The sequence below is a fragment of the Cottoperca gobio genome, chromosome 6, assembly GCF_900634415.1.
Source record: "Cottoperca gobio chromosome 6, fCotGob3.1, whole genome shotgun sequence".
Classification (NCBI taxonomy): domain Eukaryota; kingdom Metazoa; phylum Chordata; class Actinopteri; order Perciformes; family Bovichtidae; genus Cottoperca; species Cottoperca gobio.
The window spans coordinates 7,091,717-7,108,451 of NC_041360.1; the positions used below are offsets into that span (position 1 = coordinate 7,091,717).

The 16,735-nt window shown below is 40.2% G+C and overlaps 2 protein-coding genes across 5 annotated transcripts in view; both read right to left on the reverse strand.

The window, feature by feature from the left end:
* Positions 1-12,995, reverse strand: part of elmo3 (engulfment and cell motility 3) — a 25,368-nt gene extending 12,373 nt beyond the window's left edge. For 2 of the 4 annotated variants that reach the window (XM_029433757.1, XM_029433755.1), the window contains exons 1-10: positions 12,751-12,995; positions 7,339-7,447; positions 4,498-4,538; positions 4,301-4,373; positions 2,525-2,575; positions 2,072-2,241; positions 1,695-1,794; positions 1,450-1,601; positions 854-932; positions 27-77 (exon numbers count right to left, since the gene is read on the reverse strand). In XM_029433757.1, the coding sequence (XP_029289617.1) occupies positions 27-77; positions 854-932; positions 1,450-1,601; positions 1,695-1,794; positions 2,072-2,241; positions 2,525-2,575; positions 4,301-4,373; positions 4,498-4,538; positions 7,339-7,416 (795 nt within the window). In that variant the 5' untranslated portion in view covers positions 7,417-7,447; positions 12,751-12,995. Of the gene's footprint in view, positions 1-26; positions 78-853; positions 933-1,449; positions 1,602-1,694; positions 1,795-2,071; positions 2,242-2,524; positions 2,576-4,300; positions 4,374-4,497; positions 4,539-7,338; positions 7,448-7,607; positions 7,784-12,750 lie in introns of those variants that run through there. The other 2 variants (XM_029433756.1, XM_029433758.1) reach the window with 2 other exon arrangements.
* Positions 12,996-14,199: 1,204 nt separating this feature from the next.
* The window catches only part of e2f4 (E2F transcription factor 4), a 10,674-nt gene continuing 8,138 nt past the window's right edge, over positions 14,200-16,735 (reverse strand). Inside the window, exons 9-11 of the mRNA XM_029434621.1 lie at positions 16,617-16,664; positions 16,454-16,498; positions 14,200-16,337 (exon numbers count right to left, since the gene is read on the reverse strand). Coding sequence (XP_029290481.1) covers positions 16,222-16,337; positions 16,454-16,498; positions 16,617-16,664 — 209 coding nt within the window. The 3' untranslated portion in view covers positions 14,200-16,221. The remainder of the gene's footprint in view (positions 16,338-16,453; positions 16,499-16,616; positions 16,665-16,735) is intronic.

Genomic DNA, 16,735 nt, shown 5'->3' on the forward strand with positions numbered 1-16,735 from the left:
TAAATGTAAACAGGGAGATCATTTACTTTATAGATGTACTGACGGAGATTCTTCTTATTCAGGAACGCAAACATATCCTGCAAAACAGATCACAAGGAACAAGGGAACAACGTGAGCGTGAGTAAAATGTGTTACTGGGGTGCAATGACCTGTTTCTAACATGGGGTGGCGACATAGTGTCAGTTTCTGATTAATGGGCGGGACAAGTCTTTGTGTGTGGAGACTTTGACCTCTGTAACGCAATCACCACTTGCTGGTACATGCATCTCTAGCCCGGCCCCGTTTTGTTCAGGGCTAATTTGCTGATAAGAAGGGTGGATTTGTTAACCTACTGTAAAAGTGAGGAAGTGTGTGTGTGTGTGTGTGTGCGTGAGTAACAAAGAGAGTCTGAGAGAAAGGAGACGGGGGCTGAATGAAGGAACTGTTTCCGTACAATGAGAGAGGAGCAGGAACAGAACAGAGGGAGAGAAAGCCTCGACTGTGCGCAGAAAAGCTGAGATGACCAGGCAGAATGAGGAAAATGGATCATTTCCAGCTTTCTGTAAGAAGCTGCAACCGGCAGGATTGTGACTCGCATGTACAATAACCAGCCATCACCCCATGTCACAGGCATGCCACTCTCAGCCTGCGAAACATAAGCTTCCTGTAGTAAAGAGTTAAGATACGACAGCTAAGTTAAAGTATGCACAGTGCAGACCTATTAACAGCTGTCTGGAAGTGAAAGAAATTCAGGAAGGCCCTGAAACTAAATAAATACAGACTTGTCTACATGTTTGGAAGTTTGAATAGTTATGATGAAAAGAGGAAGTTGATGAAAGCGTGGTAGAAAGAAGAAAATGGCCTGCAGCAGCACCTGTCTGTCTGAGTCCCCGGCAGTTTGTAGTAGTGCCATAAGTAGGGCCATGGCTTTGGTCTGTATCTGCTGGTTCGTCCTGAAAGCGGTCAGAGAGGAGAGAGATGTCAATTCTCACAGTAATACATTTGTCTCAATACAATGGGGGAGTCTTTTTTACATAATTAAAAACTTCCTGTGATACAGAGATAATGCTGACACTTATCAGCGCCCTGCTCTACCGTCACACATATGTTAGTCGTTAGTTTTCTCTTTCACTTTGCTCAACAGTAGATCCTGAACATTGTATGTATTGTTATGTCATCTGTCTTTCTTTTCTTCCACTGAGAGAAACTCTGAAAGTAATTTGCTCTGGAAGCATTGCCCCCCCCCCCAACACACACACACACATTACACCCCTGGCTGGATTTTGCATCGCGACCGATCTCTATTTACATTAATGATATTTATGTCTATACCAGTGTAATAACTTTATTGGCAAAATCAAAGTTGCAACACAACGATATTCATATATCAAGCAGATGTGGCTGCACATATTCAAGGATTCAATTCATTTATAATTGGCTTCTAAGTGTCCATATCTATTTGTTACTTACACCTGGAGGTGAGCGATGAGCCTCTCCATAGTGACTTCCTGTTTGACCTGCAGGAAGAGGCTGTGGCTGCTCAGCACCATGCTCTCCAGGATGTCCAAGGACACCTGCTGCATTGATACATCGGTCGGCTTGGCGTTGACAAAGCTGGCAATCTGAAAGGAAGGGAAGAAGGAAGAATAGTAAGAGAGAGTGCAGCTACAGTCAGGGAAAAACAGCAGACCGTCCGAGAGCAAAAGATTCAGCACCTTCTTGATGAAGACACACGAGAGGTTCTCCCATGAAACTATCCCATGATCCATCAGTTCCATGAAGCCTGTCAGCGTGTGGGTCATGATCACATTACTCCTGAATGACGCAGACACACATACAAAGAAATATTATGTTCACTTACACACACGGAAAAGCATTTCGTACTCGCACACACATGCACTGACAAAAAGCATTCATATGAACTGCGTGGAATCCTCTCAGTAATTCAGTTACTGGTTTAAAGAGTAAATATTTATAGCAATAGACTCAAACATTTCCATCACGTGACGGAGCACTCAGGATTCAGCTCAGTGTTCAGTGAAGTTTGTGCCCTTGAAAAAATATGCAAGCACAGACCACATTAAGAACTTACTCATTAGAGTCCTCTACTATCTTGACCAATAAGAGGTGTCCGTCTCGGCTGATGAACTCCTGAGCAAAGGTCACGTCTGTGGAAACGCTCGCCAGCTCCTTCAGCGAATCGCATCGCACGCCCGAGTCTGAGCTCTGGATGCCCTTGTACAAGTCTTCTGCACAGCGGCCCTGCGATCATCAGCATCAACAAAACACACACCAAACGCAACAATTTTGTACTTTTCTTGTTGTTCAAATTATATTTTGGAACTCGGCTCAGCTGTCAGCGACAGATCAGAGATGACTTATTTTACTATCTGTGCATGTAGGTGGTTCTGTAAATTTGCTGCATGCAGAACATAAATGAAAGAGTCACGAGCCAGAGACGGACAGAGAGACCTCGGCTGCAGGAATGTGAGAAGAGGGAGGTGAGAGAGTAACGTGGCTGAGAGCCTGGAGGATGCAGACTCACCGGTGCCTTGGTCAGACGCAGAATGCAGCCGTTTTTAATGTCCAGACGATTCTACAACACACAAACAAACAGACACACAACCGTGCACGCAAAGGGAAAAGTATTTAAAAAAACACGCTGGCATAAACAGTGACACAGAAACCACAAGGTAGAGGAAGTCAGACACACAAACAGACATGTGTACAGTACAAAGACCTATACACACAGTAATCCATACATAAACTCACACACAGTACAGTCACCTATAAACTGCAGAATAGCTAGGACTCAATTGGTTCAGTCTACTGTAAGGAAAAGAGAGAGGGTAAAACTGTTTTGTGTGTGAGCTGCAGAAAGAGATCTGTCTGCACCCCTCAGGAAAGAACAGAAGCCCCCCCTGGACTCCCGGCCATTAGCAGAGGGACGGAGGTGATTGAACTGCCTCAAGTCAACCTGTTGATCCAGTATTTCTGAATAACAATGCGTATATCCTACTCCAGCCTCACTTCTAGGGTTCATTTAACACAGACAATAGAGATCGCTACATAGGTTAAAATAAATAACGTATTTAGGGCTTCGAGCTGAGCAAGTTTCACCCGGTGTCGAATAAAACAACAAACAAAACGGACTGTTTGCATGTGAACACTGTATGCGTGAGCATGTTTGTATTGTATGTGTACATTGTATAGTAGAGCTGCAACGATGAGTTGATTGACAGTATCAACTAGTTAAATAAATGATTCATCGTTTTTTCATGCAAAAATTGTAGAAAATGTGGTTTTCAGCCTCTCAACTAAAGAGATTTCTCTGGTTTATATCATATTAAAGTTAATGTCTTTGGGGTTTGGACTGACTTAAAGACATTTGAAGACATCACCTTAGACTTAGGGTGGACATTTATCACAATTTTCTAAAGTTTTACCGACCAAATGAATAAATGATTAATATGCAGATTAAGGAAAAGAATCGTTAGTCGAAGTCCTGTTGGAGGAATAGGTTCAAAAGCCTAAGATTGTATGTATATAAGCAAAGACATGTATGTGTCCAGCGGATGCATTCAAAACTGATTTGATATAATTCACATTTGTGTTGCTGAGTTTGCACTTATGGTCACCAAAATTGCAAGCTAACATGTGCTCTTTTGTCCACTACGATAAAGACATGATATTTCGGAAATTAGATTGCTGTTAATAGCAGGAAATAATCACGATACAAAATCAAGTCTTCCTCGGACTAATTAAGAAACTGCTCTTAGACTGAAACATCTGCATTTAACTACAAACTCACCAACTTCAAAGTCTGAAAGTTAGCGTTGAGTGCTAAAAGTAAAAGCCTGCTGTGTGTTTCACACTCGATCCAGCAGCACACGTCTGACAGTCTCACTGCAGTGTACTACAATAAGTTAGTTTCTCTGCATCTATCTGATGGCGTTGTAATGGCTTCTGCAGCTCTGCATTCAGTCCAAAGACATCATCCAGGTGCTTTTCTCTCTTTCTTTTACTTCCTCTCTCCCTGTCCTTTGTTGTTTCAGTCCGTCTCACACTCATTTGTAATAGTATTGATGACATTGTGTGACCTGGGCTTCATCTTAAGTCAAGTAATTTCACGCACTTTTGGACTCAAGTAAAAATACTCACAAAAGTGGACAGCGGTGCTGTCAAAGTTGTGACGTATAAAACAGAGATTTACAACACTCTCGTCTTAAACAAAGAAACATCTGAAGGGCTGACTCAAAAGTCTCAAACATTTACAAGACCGATAAATATTTGTATGGATTTGTACATAGATGTGACTCACAGATTCAGTGATGTACGTCTGCACTCCATCAGCATACTGCAGAGCATAGTTGTCGGGACCTGAGAGATTCCAGCTAAACACACACAGACACATCGATATGACTACCACGGTAATACACACAGTTAATGATGTCAGACATTTCCCTGGAGACAGCGTAGAGGCAGCAAAAGAAATCCGATTCATCATCATCAACTTACCCATCACACACTTCCTTTATTACAGCAGACAGAGGCTTTTTCTGCACAAAGACACAACAAAACAGCATGTAGTCAGATACAAACAATGCATTCACACATAACATAAGAAACATACACCTGTTGCAAACATGTGGGTCATAACAACAGGACTCTACCATCAACGCATTTTCAATGTCAGGGTGCTGAACACATGCTTCAGTAATGACATGCTGTTATGAGATCCCGGTACCACAGCTATTCTCGCTGGCTGCAAACCTTGTTTGCTGAGAAAAGGAAATCCAAGAGCTCCCCAACGCTTTTGGAACAATGTTACCCTCAGAGCTCAGATCTCTCTTCGTACGTAAATAAAAGCCAGACTACTTCTACGTCTGACTCTCAGCTATCCTGCTATTAGTGGTCAGCCCCGCGGTCAACCAATCCAAATGTCTTCGGGTTCTGTGGTAGACCCAGTGGCTGCTCCGTTATAAGTGATCGGATGTGTTTAGTGGAAGCGGCTGGGCCAATGAGAAGTTTTTGAGGGATACTTCTGGGCTGACGGGATTTGTTGTGACGCAAAATGTAATGCATTTGGAGAAGAGAATGGGCATTCACGTCCAAATCTAACACTCCTGAATGCTTCATTGTTGTGCTGCTCTTAAGAGTTATTACAACAAAAAGTCATTGGTTAAGATATCAGGGCTTGAAAAGGTCAACTTTAGTTCTGTTTTCATTCCAGTTTCAGTTGTGCTGCATTTTCCAACAGTTGAAATAACCAGACAGTCTCGTGAGAAGATGTTAAATCCATTCTCTCTCTGTTCAAACACTCTCAAGTGATGTACAGTATGTGTGTGCGAGACACATACCCCTGCTGCCTAGGATACAGTTTAAACTATTACTCATGCGTAGTGAAGCAAAGAAGTACTACTTCCCCATAGTTTCTGGGAAACAATTGGAAAACTTCCCCACAAACACATTTAGTCAAAGCTGAAGAAACAAAACCAGTGGATGGGTATGAATCCCCAAAGGGTTCAATACTTTAAATGTTTGATTATATTATTTATTTATTTATATTCAAGCATCTTTGAGTTACAAGAAAAGCGCTATACAAGTCTAATGTATTATTATTATTATTTAGATCAAGATTATAAAATAAATGATCAAATGAATAAATTGTGTAAAAAATATAAATGATCAAAACGCAACCCCTTACCTAAGCCTTAGCCTAGCTACTAATGCTACCTACCTAGCTGGCTAACACGCTAGGCCGGCTGGTGAGCTTGGATCATTACTCAGCAGTCAAAGTGTTAGCACCGTTAGCACTGTTAGCACTGTTAGCACTGTTTGCTAGCTCCTGCTGACTCGAGCAACGGAGAAAGACTCCGTGTCTTTTTGTTTTTCACAGAGTTGTGCGTCTTTTTCTGAAGAATCATTAAAATCAATACAACATTTATAATATGAAATAAAGTGAACTCCTGTAAAACTCTGCTTAGTTATTACAAAATAAGAACGATGAAATAAAATATTAGAATAATGAGTTGAGTTTGAATCATTTACTAAGTTATTTGACAAAATATTGTTTCATAAATATTGCCTACATTTTACACAATATATTCATATTTATTTATTCAATATTGAACATTTTGGGACTGCATAGATGGGTAAGTAAAAAGCAGCAGGAAAGGTGAATGAAAAGAAAATGTTAAAAGACACCACAGGTGATTATTAAATTGACCAGACAGAGTTATTGTAATATGTCGTACTGCAGCCGCTGTTTCAAACCACAATGGTAAGGAAGTGCGATAATCACCGTTTGTAGGCACACACACACACACACACACACACACACACACACACACACACACACACACACACACACACACACACACACATACACACACACACACACATACACACACATGCTACTGCGTGGAACATTTTGAATCATAGTTAGGGTTAGTTGTAGTTTGAGTGCTAGCTGTATGGAGGCACTCAGACAAGCAGTCATGTGGTCACAGATCACCTCACGTGTGTTGCAGCTTGAGCAGCAGCACACGTGAAGGGCAAACACAAATATTTTAAGACACAGAACAACACACAAAAATAAATCCATGACAGAATACAGCACTTGTGTGAGACTCAGCTTGACTGTCTTCTCAGAACTAACTTTACCTCATGCTGCCCTTCAGGTGACACGACAGTGAATAGGGCATGTAGTGATACACTGATGATCTTCAACAAACTTTATAGTTTTAAGATACAGATGTGGCCCAAAGTGCACACGGTAACTTATGTCAAACATCTGAACATCTCTTGAAGGTTAGGGTTAAGGTCACTGTTGCGGTCTTTGAGTTGACCAAGATCAGCAAATAAAGCAGTTTAAGGGGAAGTGCTACTTTAAAAGGCTCAACTAAGGGCAATAAATTCCCATGGTACTTCACTGTCGGAGCACAAAGCAATCAGCTAGAGCAAAGTCTGAGAACAGGCAAACACCAGTCTCTCTCTCTCTCTCTCTCTCTCTCTCTCTCTCTCTCTCTCTCTCTCTCTCTCTCTCTCTCTCTCTCTCTCTCTCTCTCTCTCTCTCTCTCTCTATATATATATATATATATATATATATATATATATATATATATATATATATATATATATATATATATATAGAGAGAGAGAGAGAGAGAGAGAGAGTGATACTCAGTGATACTAAAACACGATAAAGTGAAAGCTATATATATATAAATATATATGACTAAGATGATATTGTTTTTTAAATTAAATTAACCAGAGTAACAAATGACCTAATTCATCCGACTTTAACAGGCATTTAGAGTTTAAAAGGGAGGATATTTGGTATAGTGTGTGAATTACCTGGTCCAGTTGTATGAGCTGGGGGTAGGCCCCGGGCATCTGGATGGCTATCTTCACTATGTCCTTCTGTTGAGGCATGTTGGCAGCTCTTGACTCCACCACTCTCTAGCTGTTGATATTAAATGAGATGAAAGTGTCAAAATAAATCATGTTACATGCAGTACATTCCTTAATCAAAGTGTCATGACCTTTACTACCTGGAACCTGATAAAAAAAAGCGTAACTGTAACAGAAAGATGTGTAAAGAAGAATAAAACCAGAACACAAACCAATAAACAGCCATTCAGTCTTCTGCAAATATGTGAAAACTGCGACCAAAATGAGATTGAGTTTGTATTTGATGGATCCACAAATAAAATCTGAGCTCTGTAATGAACGATCAAACTGTTCCGTTCAAAGAGTTACATATTGGCAACCGAGTGGCTTCACGTGAGTTGTTGCTGTCGTTGTGTCAAACTGAACATAAACTCAGTGATACTAAAACATGATAAAGTGAAACTTGAGAACTCATGACTGAGCCTTGGCGGTCAATGCAACTTTCGTTTTCAATATGAAGTTGTAGAACACTGTGTTCCTCTTTCAATGTGTGTTTATGGTGCATTGAGTAAAGCTGAGAGGGCTAAATACTGTCTGAACACGCACGTCGGATTGTTCACTCTTTCTTCTCCCCTTTTCCGATTCACACACATGCCATACACACTTCCTCCAGCCTTCAGACAGCATTCCCAGAGGATACAGAAGAAGCAGTTGTGCTTCTAACCCTTCCCCCTCCCTTGTCCTTCTCAGTCTCTCTCTCAGCACATGGAAACAATACAGTCAGATCTAAATTCTTCTGTACAATCATGAGCTCTCGATGAAAGAAAATAGGTCGAGCGTGTGCCTGCTTGTGTTCGGTGTGATTAATAACCCCCACCCTCTGCTCGATCTCTTGGATAGTTCACATACCTTCACTCCAGTCTAAAAAAAGAAGCTCTCACAGTTTATGGCAGTTCAAATAATACTCCTGTCAAAACAACCACACGCCTTTACTGTCTTCACACCTAACGCGACCTGAGGATGCATCTTTCCTGATAAAGAAAGCCTTCGAAGCGAGAATGAAAATGGGGAGAACTATCTTTTTACAGCAGGATCGACTGAGATTGATTTTTTCAACTCTATGCAAACATGATCACACCAGGTTTGTTTTGGGGTGATTTACAAGGAAAGGCTGGGATGCCGAAATCATTACATTTATGCTGTAAAAGGTCCACTTCCTTCCAACAGATTTAATCTTAAAGAGATTTGGGCGTGAATGTAGATTTGTTCTCAAGCAGCTTATGAGTCAGCAAATTCAAGGCCAAACTCCGGGTAATGGCATGTCATGTCTTTGCAACAACAAAGAGTGCCTGTGGGTTTTAAACTGAGTATCCGTCTGAGCCCATGTGTCTATCAGCTGAAACACTAATTATTGCTTTGGTTGCACTATAAGAAGCGAAAGAAGAGGTAGCTTTGTTTCGGTGGGTATCAATAGAGAAATGTATTCTGTACAAATTGGGGCTTGTACATCAGCATCTCAGGATGTTGCATTTGGGTACCCATTGGAAATGACAGGACTTGGCTGATCTGTATGACTCTGTCTCTCACAGTTATTAAAACCAGTTGTCAAGAAAAGGCAAACAAATCATATTGACTTTCCCTGTTGTGCCACCATGAAGTTCGCATTTCAATATTTTTGGTTTATGACAAAATACTATTGCAAATGTTAACAGGCTAAACTGAAAGGGTGAGCATGGTAAACATACCTGCTAACATGATTTACAGCAACATCATCAAACGTTACTGTGAGCCTGTTAGCTAGCTTACGTTAGCCGTTAGCAAGTTAGTGAGGACCTCTGTGCCCAAGCAGCGTTTTCTTACAGCAGATTCTTAGCGTTGTTTTCCTGAACTATAAATGTTATTGTTTATTTTGTCATAATTACTTTAAGTTATTGCAAAGTTTTTAACTAAATAACGCGATCTTGCAATAATATTTTGTCTTTGGATTATTGGTGCTTTCATATTTTGTTTAAATGTTGACATGAGTCGGCAGTAGTTCACTTTTGAATTTACTTAACTTCAGTCAAGTCTAGTAATCTAAGAACATTGTCTTGAACATCAAAAAAGGCAGCAGCTATTTTACGATATTACCCCAATCAGAATTCTACATAATTTCTTGATTGGTATCCCAATACCATTAATATTAAATCAATATTCTATTGATTTTCTGCTGCTTAACTTGTTGTAAGACCCTCTTAACACAAGAATATGCATCGGGTTTCCTAAACTGCAATCTCGGTAAGTGTATCCACAGTACGCACGCTCTCTAATGCACTCACACTCAGTTACAACAAGGAAAAGGGCTGATAGAAAAATGTATCTATGTATCTATGTATATGTAGAGAGCGAAAACATTCAGTGGAGACTTCTAGCAGCTTGGATTTTCCCAGGCTGACGGTAAAAGCACTATTAGTCTACATTCATCATGACCTGTCCGTACATGCTCCAGGCCTCCTGTAATACGGGATACTGCTCAGCCTGCACCGACGTTCCCCTTCATTACAACAAGACAGAGGATAAACTTAAGCTAGTGCTTTGAGCCTCAGCTGGTTTCCTCGACTGCAAAACAAAAGTGTTGCAACCTGTTTTCTGACTCCTCAAATTGATTTCATACTGCCATGCATAGATTACATCAGGGGTCGGGAACCTATGGCTCTTTTGATGACGCGATATGGCTCGCAGACAATTTTGAGCTGACATTTTTTAACATGATTAACAAGTAATAAACAATTATACTGTGTCATTTTAGTTCTCCCCTCTCCTTTCCTCCGCTCGGTCTCTGACTGCACAGCGCACACACTTACACACGTGTGTGTGTGTGTGTGTGTGTGTATGTGTGTGTGTGTGTGTGTATAGGTGTGTGTGTGTGTGTGTGTGCGTGTGTGTGTGTGTATGTGTATAGGTGTGTGTGTGTAGGTGTGTGTGTGTAGGTGTGGGTGTAGGGGTGTAGGCGCAGCTCGGCATCACACATGTCCGTGATCACACGGCCCTGAAGCTGCAGGTTTAACAGTGAGATGCTTCGTTATGTTGCACAAACAGTCCAGCTCACATCGTCCCAGAGATCTGTGGTGTGTTTCCCTTTGCTTTACAAAAACTTTCATTTCATTCACACATTTAGATTCTTCCTCAAATGTCTTTCCCCGTGGTTGTGCCATGCATTGATTTCATTACCCTAACCGGCGGGCCAGTTATGACAGACATGATATTTTCTCGCTGGTCGGATATAATTGCCTTGAGTTTGACCCCCGTGCAGTAAACACTGAAACGTGCACATAAATGAGATGAATAACGTAAGCGTTTAGTTTATTTAATAAAAGAGCACCTGTTCAATGAAACACTGATACCGCTATTAGTACTCGGAGACGTGTTATTCTTAAAAAATGCACGCATAAAGTTACATTCAAATTTATATGGCTCTCAAGGAAATACATAAAAAAAATATTTGGCTTTTATGGCTCTCCCAGCCAAAAAGGTTCCCGACCCCTGGATTACATTGTTCGTGTGAATGTATTTTACATGTAAAAATGTGTATTTCATATCATTCTACATGTAATGACATTACTGGCTGGTGACAACACCTGTTGAAAGTACGAATGTCAAAACATTCAAAACTCAAACTTATTTAAAAAATAATCTGAACAGCACCATCACCAGCCAGTATGTAAAGATAAAAGTCATTTAAAAATATTAAATACATATTGTTATACTTGTGCACCCTGTCTCACCCTGAGTTTGTTCAACAGAAAAGATGCTGGTCAGTAAAAATGTGGACGCTGTTCAATGTTTCCCTTTCTAAACTCAGCGGAAGAGAATGTGAGGTTCACATCTTCTCCATCGAAGTTAACCGCTGATGTAAGTGTTTCTGTCTGAGCCTGTCAGTGCATGTTTGTGATGTCCCCTGAAATAAGTATGTGGAAGCCAAAACTGCACCTTCTGCATGCGTCTTCTTTTAAACAGAAGTGAAGTTACGGTGTTACTGCACTACAATAAATGTTACTAATCTAAATACTTTTATTGGCAACCATTTTTATTTTATTGATGGTTTAAACCAATCACTAAAGAAATACATTTTCTCAAATGTAAATATTTACTGGCTTTCTCAGTTTTCGATGATAGTAAATGGAATATCTTTGATTTGGGTTTGGACAAAGCAATGTATGATAAAGGATTCCCCTTGGACTCTGATGGGCATTTCTCAGAATGTTCTAACAATTTATAGACCGAACTAGAAATTGATTAATCAATAAAATAGTTGGCACACACATTTCAAAACATGTAACAGGTTAGATTTATATATTCTGAAGGAAAAACATATACATGACTACCAAGATGATTGTCAACAGAATGATAACACATTCACATGTTAAGAAATAGATTGTTCCTCCTCCATGACATAGTACCTTGAATGTTTCAAAAAGCTACACTTTACACAGTTGTAAAGATTAAAATGTCCACCATGTTCAGCAGCTGTCCGTTCCTTTATTCTTCAACAAGCACTTTCATCAAGCTTAAAACCACCAGCAGCCCAGACCTTTTGTTAGCCTGCTGACTCACTACTGAGTCTCAGACCCCCCTGGACTGACAAACCTCCTCCCCTCTGTGGAAGTGTGTGTGTGTGTGTGTGTGTGTGTGTGTGTGTGTGTGTGTGTGTGTGTGTGTGTGTGTGTGTGTGTGTGTGTGTGTGTGTAGTACCCTGTCAGGTTAGGAATTTCAGGCAGCTGAGAGCTTCCCCCTTCTCACACACACAAACACGCGCACACACACGCACACACACACACGCACACAAACACGCGCACACACACACACACATACACACACAAACACGCGCACACACGCACACACACACACACACACACACACACACACACACACACACACACACACACACACACACACACACACACACACACACACACACACACACACACACTCAGTTTGCCTCAAATACAAGAATAGTAAAAAAGAAAGATGACTTTAGGCTTCTACTGGGATTTAGTGGATGACTGGTGTGACTGTTTTAACAAGAAATTCATATAACATACACAATTTGCACTGCTGTGTAACCTATTTATTACAATATTACAGTTCGGGTTTCACAAATCAATGTAACTAGTTCAAAAGAGTCCTATGTGTGCTGTATAAATTACCCATCAAACTATGGTTAAGCTGACTAACGTTAGTTAGAAGTAAACGCATGAATGCAAATAAAGGTAATACAACACCTGAACTGTAAGTACTTCAAAACGGACATGACAAAGCTTTGTGAAAAGACACAGGACAAGGTTGTGAAAGAAGTGAAAGTCAGCTGCAGAGCTTTTTTTCTTGACCGGGTCCTACCTGGTTTGAAAAAGACAAGTCCAGGGTTACTGTCCCACAGCAGCCGCGGCAGTCCAAGCGAGAAGCATTTGAAACTGTCTTTTTTCCCCTCAGAAGGAACTACCTCAGTCAGTACAAGTGACTTTTGTTAGAGTAACATTTGAACTGCTCGGAAAACCAGGAGGGAACTCCATGCAATACGTTTTCAGGAATGATTAGTTGATTTAAAAGTTCCGGGTTGGTTGGAGTTGTTCAGTCGAGGGTTTGAGGCAGACTAGCCAGATTTAGATAACGGTTTCCGGTTATGACTTTCAAAATAAACCCGCCCAGGATTAGCATGAAAATTACGTTTTACGGAAATATTCCATGATAACATGAGCAAGACATCGTCCCTATTCATTTATTTCATGGTATTTAATTCCACTCATATGCACCTATGTAATATTCTACCTTCCAACCTTTCAGTGTGTTGCTTTTAAGAGCCAACAAATCATTGTATTCATCGAGTGATACAGGGCTTTTACTTTGAAAGACAAATTATATAAATTAAATAAATGCTGTTGCAGTTTGTGCTGATTTGTACCAGTTTTTCTTTCAAATTTCCAAGTAGTAGATTAATTTAATGAAGGTTCCGGGTCGGGTACGGCTGGTTACAACCGCCCCCTGCTGTCCCTTCTGTCTCCAAGACTTTTGTCACGTATACACAAATGTTTCCTGCTACTTCAATACTGCTATTATCAGTATTGTTACATTTGGGCCTGTTGTAAACAAATGGGCAGCTGGGAAATGCACTACATTACTGCACTGATTATAAATACATTGCTGTCCTGCACGTAATGTCTCTTTACATATATGCCGATATTTTTGGTTATTAAAGTGTATGCCTTTATCATATACATTTGGCTGTAGAGAGTTGACAGTAATTGAGGGGAGGAAGAGATAGGGAATGCAACTGAAGTCCCAGCTGGACTCGATAACATGGAAAACATGGTTTTCTGAACAACAATGCAATTTATATTTTGACATATCAATAAATATAGCATATGTTTATTTTGCATGTAAAGGATTTCCTCTTGTATCATGACCTGATGAGGCTTCAAGGTCTAAGTCTAGATAAAACCATACTCATACTAATTATTTGGCTGTATGTCATTGTGGACCAATGGAGTTTAAGGGTGAATACAACCTAATCTCAGAATTGTATTAAATTCATCTTTGAGCCATGTGAGTTCCTGTTTTTAATGGCAATGTATGATCTCTGCTGCAAATACAGAGGAATTCTTAACAGTTCACTAGTTACAGGAACAAGTATCCACCCATTCAATGCCACAACTGTCACTAAGTGAAATGTACAAGGTCACAGTAGCCCAATGTCCAGACAAAATAAATTCAATAAAGAGCTCCTGTTAAACAGCTTACCTGCTGTCAAACTCTCATCACATGTGCATTCTAACCAAGTGATTGTTTAATTAAAATAATAATTTAATGACTAACTCACATCAACAACATATCTGAGCGCCATTTCACAAACCTCAACTGAACTTACTGTAACAGCATCCACACTGATCGGAAACCTTCGCTGACACATCAACAAAGTGGCACATTACTTAAATTCAAAACGAAGGAAACAAGACCTTACATAAAGAATACCAGAGTGTTTATTGTTTCATTTGACATGTCTGTAGGATTGAGGCACGCACGCGCACACACACACACACACACACACACACACACAGCTGCTTTATTGAAGAATTAGGCAAACTCAACACTGTCCAAACACAACAACTACTGATTGGGAGTGGATGAGTAGCAACCAAACTGTCCACAGTGAAGTAAAGTGCAACAATGAGACAGGATGCTTTTATTAGGCAGAAGGGTTTGTGGATTAATTTTAAAAGTTTGAAGTATAGCCCCAAATTAGTAGCAGTAATAATACATCTATCAGGTATAAAAATAAATGCTATTCTATACAAGCAGTAGAGGAATATAAACCGTATACTGTACAAACATACGTCATCCCGGGCCAAACAGGAGATTATCGCACCAAAATAAGCACTGTAGAATATGAATAATGTCGATGTTGTACTTAAACAGTCTGATTAGTAACACCCATCGTGAACTGCTACTCACCCGTCTCCTGCACAGAGCGAATGATCAGAATTGGAAAATGTAATTTAGAGATAGGCAGCGTTTCATTTACGAGAAACAGAAAGAACATTGGAATTAAACGGCTGAATTGGGGATCTTTGCCAAATATACAAACAATATCAGGAGCGTTTTCCATGACATCGTGACAATATTCAGTGCATCAGTAAAAAATACATACATGTCCCTTTACATACAAATGAACTGAGTACAATGGTATTCATATACATACATAATAATTGAAAGACAAATTGCCACAGAACTCATTTTGGAGGGGGGGAAAGCTTTTCGTCTGACGTACTCCAGTTAAGTTATATATTAAATCAGAGCCTACAAAAACTTGTAAGGTTCAAAAGTCCAGAGGCAAAATCAAACTGAAAGCAAGCCTGTTTTTTTTTCTAATCAAACCTCTCAGTGTAGAAGTGCCAGTATTGAACCTGTTAGATTAGACAACTCCCTGCATTGTCTTGGTCCTTAGCCCTATACATCACAATTTCTTTTGGCTGCGGTAACTCAACATTAAGATCTTTCTCTAACTGGTTCAAAAACAACTTTCCAAATCAGAAAGGTTTGATTAAGACCAATCCCCAATATTCAAAACAAAGCACTTCATACAGGATTATTTATCTGGAACCTTTGTTTATTTGCAAACTATTGCTCTGCCTGTGTTACAAATGTAGTTCATTATTACACAATAGTTTTGTTTGCTGCTGGTAATACAAAATATATATTCTCTATGTACATGAGGACAGTGCATATTTAACCAGCTGTGTTTGGACTCAAGCCATGCATTAGCAGCTGCCGGGTGACAAAGGCTGTGCTCTGTTAGTCTGCCATGACTCTTTACCTGACAGGGAAAGGGTTTCTCTTTCTGTTTTTCTCCTGGAGACATCTGAAGTTAAGAGAGAATTCAATACAAAACTCAAGCACGCACAGAGACGCACAAGCACACTCACGCAAAGTATGCATACTCATGTTCGCTCACGTACACACAGGAAAGCAGATATACAAACATATCTACACAAACGCTTTATCATACATAACAATCTAAAAATATAATTATTCGTCATTTGTTTTGACTTGGTTTCCTTGGAAAAGCAGTAAATAAAATGTTTTGTTCTCGCCTGTATTTCTTCACGAGGCTGTACATCGAGCTACTGTCTGACTGAGCTCAGCTTGAGCTCATCATGTCAGTGCAGAGGTGTCCTTGAACGCTCATCAGATCATATTGGCTTCCCTGCACCTCTTCTCACCTTCACTGTCAGTGAGGGGGAACACTTGGAGAAAAATGAAGGTAGATTAGCATGTTTGGGTAACTGTTTCCCAATATGACAACAATCTCAGGGGTCAGAGATTGAGAATGGGCACGTCAAAGAGGTCGCAAAGGCCTTCTGTCTCATCCAGGTTGTATATGTAGTCGTGGTCGCTGGGTGGAGGGGACAGACGGAGGAGAGGCGAGAACACTGGAGATGAAACAGACAGAGAAAGAGATGAGACATCCAGGATTCATAACTCACTTCAGGGGAGCCGTCATGTCGTCCATCTTTATATACAGTCTATGGTGTTTAAACAAACTTACCTTCTGATGACATCAAGTCCTCCAAAAGGTCTCCACTCATGATCTCTGCCAGAGAAAAACAACCATCAGTCGGCAGGACACTAAGAAAGTGGTACACAGCTAACTACCGCATAATTAACGGTGAAAAAACATGTTATTTATGTTATACTCAAGAGGAGTTTACCTTTTGTTGGATCAAACATATCAGAGAGCTCTTTGGGAAAGTCCAGCACTAGAGGAAAACCACAGCAAACATTTCAGCATCCAGTCACTACATTACCCTTGTGCCTTACTCCCTCTGAC